At 37.3% G+C, this 15,505-nt stretch overlaps 1 protein-coding gene across 10 annotated transcripts in view; it reads left to right on the top strand.

Moving 5' to 3' along the window:
* The window catches only part of LOC127435411 (CUGBP Elav-like family member 2), a 206,874-nt gene that overhangs the window by 143,172 nt on the left and 48,197 nt on the right, over positions 1-15,505 (top strand). For all 10 annotated transcript variants that reach the window (XM_051688877.1, XM_051688878.1, XM_051688876.1 and 7 more), the window contains one exon: positions 8,029-8,111. In XM_051688877.1, coding sequence (XP_051544837.1) covers positions 8,029-8,111 — 83 coding nt within the window. The remainder of the gene's footprint in view (positions 1-8,028; positions 8,112-15,505) is intronic.

The raw sequence follows: 15,505 nt of genomic DNA on the forward strand, positions 1-15,505 counted from the left end.
GCATCCTTTTCAGTCCCTGGACACGTAGCACAGCCATAGAACGATACAAGTGTGTGTTTGTGTGTGTTTGTGTCCTCTAAGGCAAAATGCAGATGTGTTATGCTAATGCATTAAAATGTATTCTAACAGATGTGTGTGTGTGTTCATGGTATTAAATCTATAACTGCAGGGCATTGGACAGTCTGTTTCATATAACGGATCAAAAACTGAATCAGGAAATAATTGGAATGATTGGTCTTTGTTATTGAAAGTCAACATAAAATGACACTCGCAACCCATTTTACTTCCATTATGTGGCATGTTTCCAGGTGAAACAGGATAATCAACAACAACAGCAAAAAAAGAAGGTGGGATTTATTCCATCAGGAATGGGTCGGATCATGAAAAGTTGCCATTCTGTACTATTAATGTAATATTATAAATTTTGAGAACTGCTCCCCTCCTGAAACACCATTGTCACTCGTCAGTTGTTTAACTTAAGTGGGCTTGGTGACGTTAGTCGAAAACAAAAGAGTCTTTTAATGAAAGACGATTAAAAAATAATGTGCACTGATTTATTGTTCATTAACTTGCATATTTGTTTGGGTTCTTTTAGACCCCAAGGCCATTTTAATAGCTTGAAATATGTACTTGACATTGAAGCATCAGGTTGGCACTTCATTACTTCTCCTGATCTTATGAGAACCGATTATCAACAAAACTTCAAACACGCTTCAACCATGAAAAATGTAAATGACAAACTGACCCCAAACAGAAACAAGGTTACTAGAGTGGATAACTTTTCTGAAAAGTACATGTCCATTATGTGGTAGAAAAAAGGGTATAAAGCCTCTGTAGTATCTGTACACTGGGTTTTGATAAGATCAGAATAATTTATGAAACTAATAATAATGAAAAAGGGCAAATAATAGGTTCATTTTGAAATTACTATTATATATATATATTTTTTTTACACTTACATAGTTGGGGTCTCTGGGACACCAAACATAAAATAGTACAGTTAATATCAACAGAACATAAGTGTTAATTAAGGGTTAATTAAGGACAAGCTGACAAAAAAAAAAAAAAAAAAATGGTGTGGAGAAAAAATGTGGAGATACTTAGTGACCAGAGGCCAGATTCATAAAAGTCTTCTGAAGAAAAAATAAAATAAGATACATTGTAAGACATTTGTAAAAATGTTCATAAGTGCAAAAAATTTAGAGAACAAAAATATAACAACTTTCTTAAAAAGTCTTTTTTGGGAATACAAAATGCTCTTAACTTTTTTCTTAAGTTAGAAAATAAGAAGAAAATTGTACTTAATAAGAATTGTATTATTGAGAATGTTTTATGAATTCGGCCACAGGTGTGTAAACAAGCACCACTGCTGCACTGAAATCATGGAGTCTCTCCGTCAGCGAGTCTTGTCACGATTACGAACTTTCACGGAGCTCTTGAGATGGTTGTACGCCTCATGGTTTTATCCTGTCTGATCTGTCTCAGGTGAGACTCAGTCTTTCAGAAAGCATGTCAGCAGTCCTGCCACGTAAAGGCATGGAAAATACTTCTTGTACAGCTCTTCTGACCTCTTTGTCTCAGGTTGTCAAAAGTTTTCAGTGTCGCAACATGATTTAACACAAACCACTGTCAAGTGGTGTGAGGAATGAGTTGCTGGCAAAGTCAAGAAAGCCTGCGTTTCCTTCTTTTTTGCTGACAACACTAGAACCAACAAGATCTCCATGCAGTTATTAGAGGACTGTTTCATATTAACTTATTGTTTTGAAGACAGCATGTGTATGGTTATGGATGTCTGTACATTCCAAAGTAGGAAGCTGATATGTTAAGGCAGGAGTTCCCAATCTTTTTTGGTAAGCTGAACTCCCTTGACCTTAGTGATTTACTTGAAGTACCCCCTGATATTTAAACTATAATTAATTTTACGTCTTTGCACTTATTTTTATTAAACCCTTTATTACATATATTGTCCTTTTCTTATAATATTTATGAATTGTATTTTTTTTATTGACCATTGGCATTTCTATCCCAATCAGAGATTGCACTACTTATAATCATTATCTGCCATAGTAGTAAAATTTATACCAAAAACTTGTAAACTAACATTTCCCTGATAGTTTTATAAACATACTGTATATCATTCCATTTGTGAATTTGATTTATTGATTTGATATAGCAAATATTTAAATTTTCAACAGACAAATTGACACCAGTGTGTGTATAGTATATATAATATGTATATGTATATGTGTATATATATACACACAGTATTTATGTCATTTCTGATCATTAAGTTGTATTACGAAAGACAAGCATTATATTGGCCATCAGTCACCCCACTGTAAATATTGGCATTGGCCATTAAAAAAGAAACATATTTGTTAACCCTAATAATAATCAGAATTAACGATTCTTCCACCATGTTGCTCCAACTGTAGGTTGTTTATGCTTGCCAAGCAACTTAGTAACTTAGCGCATTAATATAGAAACTAATTGGTCAACACATACAGTCGCAGGTGTGCACATATCGGCTATTTTACAATGACTTTGAATGTGATTCATCCAATCAGATTAGGAGCTATATGTTTTATAAACTTTCTTTTCATCTTTCCTTTCAACAGCCTTGCGCAACTGTAGGGTGCCTACCAAGTCCTGTTTTAGTGGAGTGTTACATAATACTAGTGGAGTATTATAGGCTCATGTAGTATTACTACTAGAGAAGATTTTGAGTGTTTAGGCTCATGTGGTATTAAGTAAAATCTTTGTACACAAAATGTTTGTGAACATTTCCCCTACATCAAATGTTTCAGAATTGTCCTTAGCTTCATACACACACAGTGCCTCTTTCATGAAGCACGAGCAGAATGGATTTCTGTGAAAATCGTCATAAAACCAGTCTTACCCAACTTGTCGCTTTCAATATGACATTCTTGAAACACTAGTGACATTCATGAAACATGAACAGAACCAATTTCTGTGTAAAACGTTGTAAAACCATTATTACGTAAATTGTCTCATTTGACAGTTGTGCAAGAATGGTTTTACAAATGATTTACAGATATTGGTTCTGCTTGTATCAGACAATTTGGATGAAGTATCATAGTGCCAGCACTAAAAGCAAAACAAGAAGTTCTCTGCAAGCTCTTTTGGAGTTCATAATGGTGCAAATAATGTAAATGCAGCTTTATGATTTCTGTATCAAATTGGATAGCCACAATTAATATTGTTGAGGATGAGATTTTAAGAGATTTAATGCCCATTGCAATGAATACTCAACCTATAATGACTAGTTCTTTCAAATAGTCAACCTCCCACTTTCACTTTGGGACACGTTTAATGTTACTTAAATTGGTGCAATTTTAGTGCATTTCTGTCTTTATACTCTGGAATGCTTTGTTTGGAAAATAATTTGGAAATAAATGCATTTTGAATGCAACAAGAATAGCCTATACAGAGTCACATTTCAGCATTTTCAAAATCTATGATTAATCAAGATTAACTATGGAAAATCATGCGATTAATCGCGATTATTTGAATCTACTGACAGCACAAATTTTTATCTTTGTAAGATTCAGTGCCACAAACCTTGCAAAATGTTTTGAAACTTTGACTAGTTCATCCTCATAAGATGTTATTGAAGCAGCCTGGGAGTGTGTAAACTAGGGCTGCAACTAACGATTGTTTTGATATTCAATTTATCTAATGATTATTAGAACTATTATTCAAATATATTTGTAGACAATTTTTTATTGACTAATCATTTCAGCCCTAGTATAAACATGATTTTGTTGCTAACTGGACTGATTAACACCTGTGCACTACTGAAAATTGTATAAAGCCAGCCAATCTGATTGGGTCTTGCCGCTTTGAGAAAACTATTACCATTTTTGTGTGCAGTATATGCATCAGACAGTCTGTGAATGGTCAGTGGACGATGGTCTGAGACAACTTGTCATTTAGCAGATGATTTGTGTTCAGAGGGTCTCCTAGTACAATAATTCGAGGGTCAGTGCTCCTGGAGTAATTTGAGGTCAGTCCTTTGCTTTAGGCACAATGATGATTGATCAGATCTGGGATCTCATTAACATCTCAGGTCCCAGGTCAACGCTAATTGGGAATGAACCTGTAACCTTTGTGTTAATGGCCCAGAACTATTCAGCCACCACCCAGAACCAATGTCAATTCTGACTGATGGGAATATTTAGATAATGTGGGAAGTTTAGATGTGTATGATTAGTGGTTGCATGTGTGTGTTTGTGTCACTGGAAAGAGGGTCGTTTTGGCCTTGGACCGGAATGCACTGTTGCCAGAGACGAGTGAGAGTCCTCAGTTTATCCTGCCAAAGACACACATTCTCTCTCTCTCTCTCTCTTCCTCTCTCTCCCTCTCTGGCAGTGAAAAGGGATTCAGTTCACTCATTTTTCCTCTCTTTTCTTTCTAAATAATAGATGCCAGCACTCTCAGCTTGCTTTGGCCATACACACACACACACACACACACACACACACACACACACACACACACACACACACACACATAAAGCTCCCCAGCTGATTTGTTTCCATCAAACCTCTCTGGTGATCTTAGTGACCCAGATTTCGTACTGTATGTATGTGTATGTCTGTATTTTTCTCCCATGTCCAGTCAAGAACAGTTATGAGTGTGGGTATTGTAAATATACTCATTTTTATTTTACTGATGACGGAAATGGCACCTGAGCCGTTTTATGGTCAATTTTTATTTTGTCTAGATCTATTAAATTATTCAAAAACGCATAAAACTGCAATTGACACAAAACAATATATACAGGTGCATCTCAATAAATTAGAATGTCGTGGAAAAGTTCATTTATTTCAGTAATTCAACTTAAATTGTGAAACTCGTGTATTAAATAAATTCAGTGCACACAGACTGAAGTAGTTTAAGTCTTTGGTTCTTTTAATTGTGATGATTTTGGCTCACATTTAACAAAAACCCACCAATTCACTATCTCAAAAAATTAGAATACATCATAAGACCAATAAAAAAAACATTTTTAGTGAATTGTTGGCCTTCTGGAAAGTATGTTCATTTACTGTATATGTACTCAATACTTGGTAGGGGCTCCTTTTGCTTTAATTACTGCCTCAATTCGACGTGGCATGGAGGTGATCAGTTTGTGGCACTGCTGAGGTGGTATGGAAGCCCAGGTTTCTTTGACAGTGGCCTTCAGCTCATCTGCATTTTTTGGTCTCTTGTTTCTCATTTTCCTCTTGACAACACCCCATAGATTCTCTATGGGGTTCAGGTCTGGTGAGTTTGCTGGCCAGTCAAGCATACCAACACCATGGTCATTTAACCAACTTTTGGTGCTTTTGGCAGTGTGGGCAGGTGCCAAATCCTGCTGGAAAATGAAATCAGCATCTTTAAAAAGCTGGTCAGCAGAAGGAAGCATGAAGTGCTCCAAAATTTCTTGGTAAACGGGTGCAGTGACTTTGGTTTTCAAAAAACACAATGGACCAACACCAGCAGATGACATTGCACCCCAAATCATCACAGACTGTGGAAACTTAACACTGGACTTCAAGCAACTTGGGCTATGAGCTTCTCCACCCTTCCTCCAGACTCTAGGACCTTGGTTTCCAAATGAAATACAAAACTTGCTCTCATCTGAAAAGAGGACTTTGGACCACTGGGCAACAGTCCAGTTCTTCTTCTCCTTAGCCCAGGTAAGACGCCTCTGACGTTGTCTGTGGTTCAGGAGTGGCTTAACAAGAGGAATACGACAACTGTAGCCAAATTCCTTGACATGTCTGTGTGTGGTGGCTCTTGATGCCTTGACCCCAGCCTCAGTCCATTCCTTGTGAAGTTCACCCAAATTCTTGAATCGATTTTGCTTGACAATCCTCATAAGGCTGCGGTTCTCTCGGTTGGTTGTGCATCTTTTTCTTCCACACTTTTTCCTTCCACTCAACTTTCTGTTAACATGCTTGGATACAGCACTCTGTGAACAGCCAGCTTCTTTGGCAATGAATGTTTGTGGCTTACCCTCCTTGTGAAGGGTGTCAATGACTGTCTTCTGGACAACTGTCAGATCAGCAGTCTTCCCCATGATTGTGTAGCCTAGTGAACCAAACTGAGAGACCATTTTGAAGGCTCAGGAAACCTTTGCAGGTGTTTTGAGTTGATTAGCTGATTGGCATGTCACCATATTCAAATTTTTTGAGATAGTGAATTGGTGGGTTTTTGTTAAATGTGAGCCAAAATCATCACAATTAAAAGAACCAAAGACTTAAACTACTTCAGTCTGTGTGCACTGAATTTATTTAATACACGAGTTTCACAATTTGAGTTGAATTACTGAAATAAATGAACTTTTCCACGACATTCTAATTTATTGAGATGCACCTGTATATTATAATACAGTGAACCCAAAAAGTGTTGACACTTTCTGGTAGTCAAACAGTTGTTAGTGAAACATGTTCATAGATAATGTGCTGAACTATACCTGTGGTTACTCTGCTAGTACACCTGTGTGAACTTGAGGGGAACCCACTTCATACATCCACTAAAAATCACCTTGATACCAGTTGGCACCAGCGAAAATTACTCAAAGTGAAGTCAGTTATGAGAAAAGGTCTCATCAGCTGTGGTAAGCAATAGGACATTCAGTGCATCTCACTTGGTAAAATCTCATTGGTCCATGTTCCACATAGCTGTGGATTCAACGATTTTGTTGCTTCCTGCAGCATTACGCTTTCAAAAGGCCTTTATTACAGTCCGCGTGTCGTCACATCCTGCTCCGAATATTAGCGTAACCAAACATCCGCCCATCGATCTGTCTATGGACGATCGCAGTTTTTCTTAATAAATTAAGCCAAATTGGATGCACTTGGCAGTAAACATCAGCCATTTAATCATTTCTTTGGAGTAACACAGCACTTCACCATGTGTTATCTAGCACTTTAATGTGTAATATCGTCTGAGCGAGGCGATTATCAGCGCAAGGTTTTCCCAGTTCACGAGGAGCTGCGCGTGCTGTTCAGCTTACTCTCAGAGGATTATTGCAGCATTTGTGAATATAATACAGTTGTAGACACTGGGACAGTTTCATCTCTATGTTTTATTTACATTGCATTCGGTCGCAACTCACGAGTGGACGCTTCAATCATCGTACTCAAACCACGAGGATATAACTTCACGTTTACAATGATTTAACCAGTTAATTTCTGTAATCGGACTCTGGGATGGAAACTTTTCTTTATTTGAAATTTTTTTAATGGATCTTATATCATACATGGAGATTATATAAAGTAAGGACATGAAAACAATGTGATCATTATCATCACAAATACTCTGTAAAACATACATTGGAATACAGTATACGTTTTTTTTTTTTTTTTCGTTTTTTTTTGTGACTTACTGAATAACCTTGTCTTGTTCTAATGCTCTGTAATTGTAAATGTACTCTTGTTTATATTATATTCTTGCATTCCTCTAATAAAACATTTACTTATACTCTGTGAAGTGGTCCCTGCTCACATACATCCTGTTTAAAATAATAAAACAACATGACACCATTTTTCTATACTTCATTATCCCTGAGTAATGATTGTAAGGTGAGATTGGTCTGTTTAGATTAAGTATTTAAGATGAACTGTACATAAAATAAGCCATAATAATTCCACGCTGTGGGCACTGCCATTGAAACAGACTGCAGCGGAAATTGTTCTACGCTACTAAGCGAAGCTTCCGCTCTGCAAACGTGGAAGTGTGATAAAGGCCTATGAGGTCATAAAAACACGTTTTAAAAGTTGTCGCATCGTGCCTGGTTGGGACACTGCGTTAGATCACTTTTGGAATCTATCAACTTCTTGTTTTCTCTCTCTGTCTCTTCTTATATTCTCTCCTGTGTAGTTTGGCAGTGATTTGTTTGACAGCAGTGAGATTGTTTTCTCTCTCAGCAGGTAGTGAGACGAAAAGAAAAGATCAAATGCACTTGGCTTATTGCATGGTTAAAATGCTTACCTCTCTCTATCTCTATTTTCCCAGGGTGCTGTTTTGTCACATTCTACACACGGAAAGCTGCCTTGGAGGCCCAGAATGCACTGCACAACATAAAGACCTTAACTGGGGTGAGTGTTTGTTTATCTGCTCATGTCTGTCTCTCTTAAAGCCAGTGAGGTGGAGAATTTCTTATTCAAATGCCACATGTCACATGAGTTTTTAATCAGTTTTTTTTCTGTTTTAGAGGTTGTAATTCAGAAAAGTATGTGAATTTGGGTTAAGGAGACAGTGGTCTTTGTCTTAAGTCAAAGAGGAACTTTAACTTAAGTTTAATTCCAGATCCAGAGAGAGAGAGATTGTTTGGTTATATGGATTAGTGGAGTTTCCTGCTAGGGTCAAAAAAAGGTTAGGGCCCAATGGATATGGAAACAACAGATCCACTCATTCCGAGGCTAGGGTATACATCATTTTTCCACGTGCCGTTAAGCCACACACACATTCGAGCACTCTAGACTTTCAACGTAGTATACTCTTTTGACCTTGACCCCATAAAGGCGTGTTCGAGGCACGCACACTACAACTGAATTGTAATACTCTTTACAGTACAGTCAATGGCAGGTGCAGTCGCCAACAATGTGCAAAGACGAGGACTGACCGCATGTCTTGAAAATTAGGCTTCATACTGTGCTGATGAAGGAATTTGCGTCACTGTGCACGAGATCTAGTGGCACGCAGAAAACCGAAGTATGCTTTCGCCATAAAACTAGGGCATACTTATTTTTCTATAACTAGGGTTTCATTATGTCTCGCGCATGATCGTGCACTCAGTCTTTCAAAGTACACTCTTTTGACCGCAAGCCATACGGATGCGTTCGACGCATGTGCCTTACAACTGCTTTATGACACACTTTAGTACAGTCCAGACGCATGCACAGACGACGGGCACAGACACGCAGATTTGTGTGTCTAAAAATACTGGACTACACGTGGACAGTCCACGCGTATTGTGCTAATGATGAAATTTGCGAGACTGTGTGCGAGATGTGGGGGCATACTGTCAAACCAAGGTATACTTTGGCCTTAAGGCTAGGGGTATAGACTACTTTGTTTTTCCTGTGCGCTGTTACTTCTTGTGCAGGGTTGTGGCTCTTGGCTGCCAGCCTATACGGATGTGCTTGATGCATGCACCCTAAAGCCCAATGTATACTTCAGTCAGACAAGTGACGCACATTTCGTCATCTGCAGGGTGCTCGAGCACTGAACGCGCCCAGCCTGATTTTTCTAACCGAATGTGCATGCGCCTGGAATTATTTGCACAAATTAGTGGGTCCACAAGGTGGCAACACTCACAGCTGAGCTGTTGCTGTCATGAAGAAGCGCTAGAAGATGTAATCGGCAGTAAACAACAGGAGACAAATGTGGAAATAACAACAGTGGATGTCAAGAATGCATGTATGAGGAGGTCAGGAGATACCTGAGTCTGAAGAATATAAAGACATCTTTATGTGTCTAAACTTAAAGGCTAGCATTCAACAGTATGCAGACGCTAAGCTTTCACATAAAAAAGTATACTTTGGGCTTAAGACTGCTTTATGATGCTCTTTTACTACCGTCAACAACAGACACATGTACTTACGACACGCAAAATGTGCGTCACTGTGCGCGAAATAAAGCGTTACGTGAAAACCGAAGCATACTTTGGCCTTAAAGCTCAAAATATTCTCTACACAAGTACATGAACTTAAACACTTCTAGGCGCACAAGCTCGATTTCATGCACCGCTATATTCCGAAATTTATCAAAACGTAATTTATAATGCAATGGGGCAATTCCAGCATTAGGGATGTGACATTTGCAGGAAAAACTTGAAATTTAACATCACATGTAAAGTACTCATTACCAGTATATCGAACCATTTGAATTAATAAACATAGACACCTGCAGATAGAGTGCAGACATCAGAACATTTTCAGTCTAAACAAGATTTCTTCCACTTGAACTTGTGTTACGAACGTTACAAAAATACTGTAGACATGAGTTTTTGGGAGACCGCACACTTTGTAAAAACTCTGTGAATTGAAAATCACAATCCAGAAATAATATTAGCCACATAATGTAGGAGGATTGGCACTCCTAAGAAAATGTAATATTAAATTTTGATTAATTGTTGTTTTTACTTAAATGGGGGGAAACCGTCATTACGGGCGTGACATCTCTTCGTTACGGACGTGACAGTTGTTAAAGCAGCACTTACATGACAAGGGGAAAACCATCCAAAATGCTAAAACTTGTAGACTTTGATCTCTGAGACATCTGTTTGATATCCATCAAGGCTGCATAATGGATTGTAACAAGACTGAATTCACGATATGACCTTGCACGAACACTAAGCCGCAAAAGGCTGCGTATTAAAGTCTGCATTGATCGCTTCAGACAGCACTGTGCAAGCTAGTGGGGCACTGGTGGGAGTAAAGTTTAAGCAGAACACATAGAGTAGCGCAGCAATATTAGATTGTTTATCAAATTACAATTCAAACTGCAAAGTTTGTCAAAATGGTCCCTTCCCAAATGCTGACTGTAAATGCAGAAACTTGAAACAAGTCACATATCAAAGCAATAGTCAGTGATCTATCGAAATCATCATGGTAAAGAACGAGCAGTGGAGGTTTGCGATTCTCTCGTTGACTTGATTTGATATGATTTGATACCTCTATAATGTTACGGACGTGACACAGCGCTGAAACGCAGCGATGTCATAAATGTGGCTCTTATAATGTAAAAAAAAAAGCACTGTTATGACAAAGCAAGAGTGCAAATTTTTCAGATAATTCCTTGTCTCTCTGGAAAATGACTTTTGTTAACATAAAGTGAAAATAAGTAGTCATTTGATCACTTTTTTGCAATCACAAAATATGGCTGTTTTATGGCTATTTTGTTTTAGAAACGGTGCACCCCTCGTGTGAGGTGGACAAACAATGCCATTTCATAAAAAAATCCATTATAGCACTTTAATACAGTACAATACAGATCTACTTGAACAATTTAAAAGGGGTTTTGTGCCTTTGCTTAAAATTGTATTTTTCCATGGTATGGTTGACATTTTCGTGGAACTGCTCAATGCAATTATGCGTTGCATTCTTGGCATTACCGCAAGAGGCGCTATAGCGTATTTATAGTGTACTTTTTGCGTACATGTTTACAGTATGTTTCTAGCCCCAGTGTGTGTTTGTATGTGTGTGTACAGGTTACTGTCAACTGCAGCTAATCAAATAAAATGTAAAATTAAAAAAAATAAAAAAACACTGTAAAGAGACTCTCAAACGCAAACTAAAAGATGAAACTGGCGGTATGTGTGCGTGTGAGACTGAGTCTCTTTAAAATGTTGTTTTTTTCTTGTCATCTTATTGTTTTTAAATATGTCATTCATTTGTTAATGTTGTTTTCCTATTCCAAAATCTGTAGCCTACGGCAGACCTTAAGAATTCACGTACAAATATCACATCAATTGCAACATTATCAGACTGCCTGTGTGTGTGTGTGTGTGCGTGTGTGTGTGTGTGTGTGTGTGTGTGTGTGTGTTTGGGTGGTTTACGAGGAAAAAATTTTAGGTTACAAACTGGTAATTACAAGGGTATTATGCTATAAATGTGGTTTATGAGGACATTTCTAGTGTCCCCATAATTCAGATTGCTTAAAAAACATACTAAACGATGTTTTATTGAAAATGTAAAAATGCAGAACGTTTTCTGTGAGGGTTAGGTTTAGGGGTAGGGGTAGGGTTAGGGGATAGAATATATAGTTCTTACAGTACAAAAATCGTTATGTCTATATAGAGTCCTCATGAGGATAGCCGCACCAACATGTGTGTTGTGTGTGTGTGTGTGTGTGAGAGAGAGAGAGAGAGAGAGAGAGAGAGAGACAGAGGATGATTGAAAGCTACAGAGATGTAGGACATGTTTTTAAGAGTATCTTAGGGTATCCACCAGCTGTGAGTGTTTCCTCTCTCTCTCTCTCTCTCTCTCTCTCGCTCTCTCTCTCTCTCTCTCTAAGATAAAACGATTGCTCATTTTTCAGTGCACTGCTCATAGAATTCAATACAAATACAATTCAATATTGTGTGTATGTGTGCTGCATGTTAAGCACTCTCAATAACAAGGAAGGTGCAATATAATCATTAATATTTAATTATTATTATTATTATTATTATTTACAATAATTAATCACCTATGAGGAACAATTGCTGTAGTGATGTCTGATTTATTTCACTAAAAATATTACATTTTCGGCAGAGACTTTTTGTCAATCTGTGAATCTTTTTGTCCCAGTCACTGAAACAAACCATCTGAACCAATTCACTAAAATGAGTTGGACTTCCCAATGCTAAAATGTTTTTCCATAAATATGTTTTTAATCCAAGTTCAGTAATTTCTTCATTTTTAGTTGTGTTCTGTGGGCTTCACTCCTCTGAAATAAACCACAGCAGCAATTGTGTCTAAATCTAACAGAGATAAACCCAAAATCAGCAAAAAATGTACTTGTAGTAATTGTAAAGCTGTGTCATGTATTATACGCAGATCAGAATGATGCCTGATTAGATTTCTGTGCACGTTACACACACACACACACACACACACACACACACACACACACACACACACACACACACACACACACTGGTTCTTCCTTACTGCTCTATTTGAGAGAGTTGATTAAAATGTTTCCACAAGTGAGTGTTTGTGTAAGTGGTTTATCGGTTTATAACTCTGACAGATGTTATTCATCAAAGCCTGAATTGGTATCAAGAAGGTCTTGTGCTTTTTGTGTGTGTTTGTGTGTTACTGTTCACTCTATTAGTGGTAGTTGAAGTGTGTTGTTTTATTTTTTAACTGCATATTGTAGAGTGCTACAATATTTATGCCAGTGTGTGTGGTTGAGTGTGGCAGCTTATAAAATCCCCACTGTGTGCCCATCTGTCTGATTCTTGTGATCTTTTACACAGACCTTGAACTCCTGGACTACACACACACACACACACACACACACACACACACCAACAAAACCAGAAGGCCTTAAAATGCCTTTTAAACTGTTAGTAGTCCAGAAAGTATTAAGGAAAGTTAGGTGTGTGTGTTCAAGGTCAAAGGTCAACGGTGACATGGAGTAAATTATATCTTCAGTCATTTCTGACTGCCATTAAAATTTGATCCAACTCAAGAGTTATGGAGCTGTCACTCTGTCTTCACCCCAGACACTGTGACTGCATTCAAGTGTGTGCGCTTGTGTGTGTGTGTGTGATTTGTGAAAGCACACATACATATTTAATGAGAAATAGGTATCGGAGGTGGAGAGCATGATCCCTGTAATTAGTGCCGTGGCCTTTATCGGCGAGAGAAAGAGCACCCACACAAGACCAGTGTGAGGACACGCCGGGCACAGAGAGATGAATACCAAATACAGTATAAGCTGACATTCATAAGGAGACAGATGTCATACAGAGCTGTGTGTGTGTGTGTGTGTGTGTGTGTGTGTGTGTTAGACAGACTGACTTTGGACTGGCAGTAGATCAAAGCTGGACTCAAACTGTTGATCCACACACACAGCTGCAGAGAACTCAAGAGGAGGAGAAAAAAAAATTGAATCAAAGAATGAATGAAAGCGTAGTTTTAGGGGGCGTACACACAGGACGCGTTCTTGCTTTCAAAAACAGCTAGATGGAGCATAATGCAATAAAGCAGAACACATGGAACTTGAAATGTATTATTTTGGCTTGTTGCCATCAGTGATGGGTGAAATCTGATTACAAAGTAATTAGTTACTGTTATCTAATTACTTTCTAAAGTCAAACTTAGTGTTTTCCTTTTTTTTTCTTTGTGGATTTTCTCCCCTTGTTCAATTCCCAATGCGCTTTTTAAGTCCTCGTGGTTGTGTAGTGATTTGCCTTGGTCTGGGTGATGGAGGACAAATCTCAGTTGCCTCCACGTCTGAGACTGTCAACCCGCGCATCTTATCATGTGGCTTGTTCAGTGCATTGCCATGGAGACATAGTGCGCAACCACGCTCAACTCACCACGCGCCCTGCTGAGAACGAACCACATTATAGCGGCCACGAGGAGGTTACCCCATGTGACTCTACCCTTCCTAGCAACCGGGCCAATTTGGTTGCTTAGGAGACCTGGCTGGAGTCACTCAGCACACCCTGGGATTCGAACTAGTGAACTTGCAAACTCCAGGGGTGGTAGCCAGCGTCTTTTACCACTGAGCTACCCAGGCCCCCAACACCTTGCATTTTCAATTCTTATAATCCGATTATAGTTACTAACTTTCAAATAAGTTAATTACTTGAGTAACACACATTTCTAAAATAATATTATTTATGTAGAATACATTTAAAACATGAATTGCATTAATATTAGAGCTGTCAGAATGAACACGTTAAACGCATGCGATTAATTAAAAAAGTTTAACGCGTTAATTTTTCTTAATCATGATTAACACATTTACCCTGAATACAGCATAAACCAGCATAAACACTTTTTTTTATTTATTTATTTAAATTCTGGAACTCAGTACTGTGGACTTCTAGAAAGTAAAGTATCAGTAAAAGATTTTTCAGGCTCTCACTAATGTATTTAATTTGTCTATTAACAATGTCCAATTGTGTATGTATGTGCATCACAGGAGATTTTGTTATTTTTGTCTTTTTTTCTCTGAAAGTCATGAAAATTCTCACCACAGTTTCATTTCCAGCACATCTCAAATTCTGTATTGTGTTTAGTAAAATTATATGGTGGAAATGATGGTGATGAAATTTGAAATGAAGTTTTTGAAGTAAAACTTGAAATTGTCTTGCTAAGGCTATTTTTACAGCCAACAATTATTTTTTTTTATATATATATATATATATATAATTTGGCAAAATTACAGCTTGATTGGAAAAGAGGCCCAGTTTTCTTTTTCTACAAATGTCACTCATCTCTTTTGACACTTTTGTCAACTTCGTTAACAGTAAAAAAAAAAAAAAAAAAAAAAAAAAAAACATATTAATATATATATATATATATATATATATATATATATATATATATATATATATATATATATATATATATATGTTATATTATATTAGGGGCAAAATCATTTGGTGTGGTGGAATTGCGCCACAACTACTGTACAGTTTTGGAAAAAATTATTATCACTCAATAAATTTTGAAATAAGTTTGTTTATTTCACTCTTTGTTTAGATTATCATAGTTTTAAACATGTAACAATTTGTAGTTTCAAAGTGGATTTTCATTGTTTATCTCGATCTAGAACAAGGCAAAAACAGTAAAATCTTTACTTAAAAGGCATTTAAAAAGTACAAAAAATAAATGATGAAGACCTGGGAAAAAAGTTTCCAATTGAGTTTTAATGTGACCTTCATATGACAAAAAAAAAAAAAAAAAAAAAGTTTAAATCGATTTGTTTTATTACAAATCAAACCCTGGGACATGAAAGTGCCCGAAGTTGAAGAAACACCCAT

Source organism: Myxocyprinus asiaticus, chromosome 45 (genome assembly GCF_019703515.2).
Source record: "Myxocyprinus asiaticus isolate MX2 ecotype Aquarium Trade chromosome 45, UBuf_Myxa_2, whole genome shotgun sequence".
Taxonomy (NCBI): Eukaryota; Metazoa; Chordata; class Actinopteri; order Cypriniformes; family Catostomidae; genus Myxocyprinus; species Myxocyprinus asiaticus.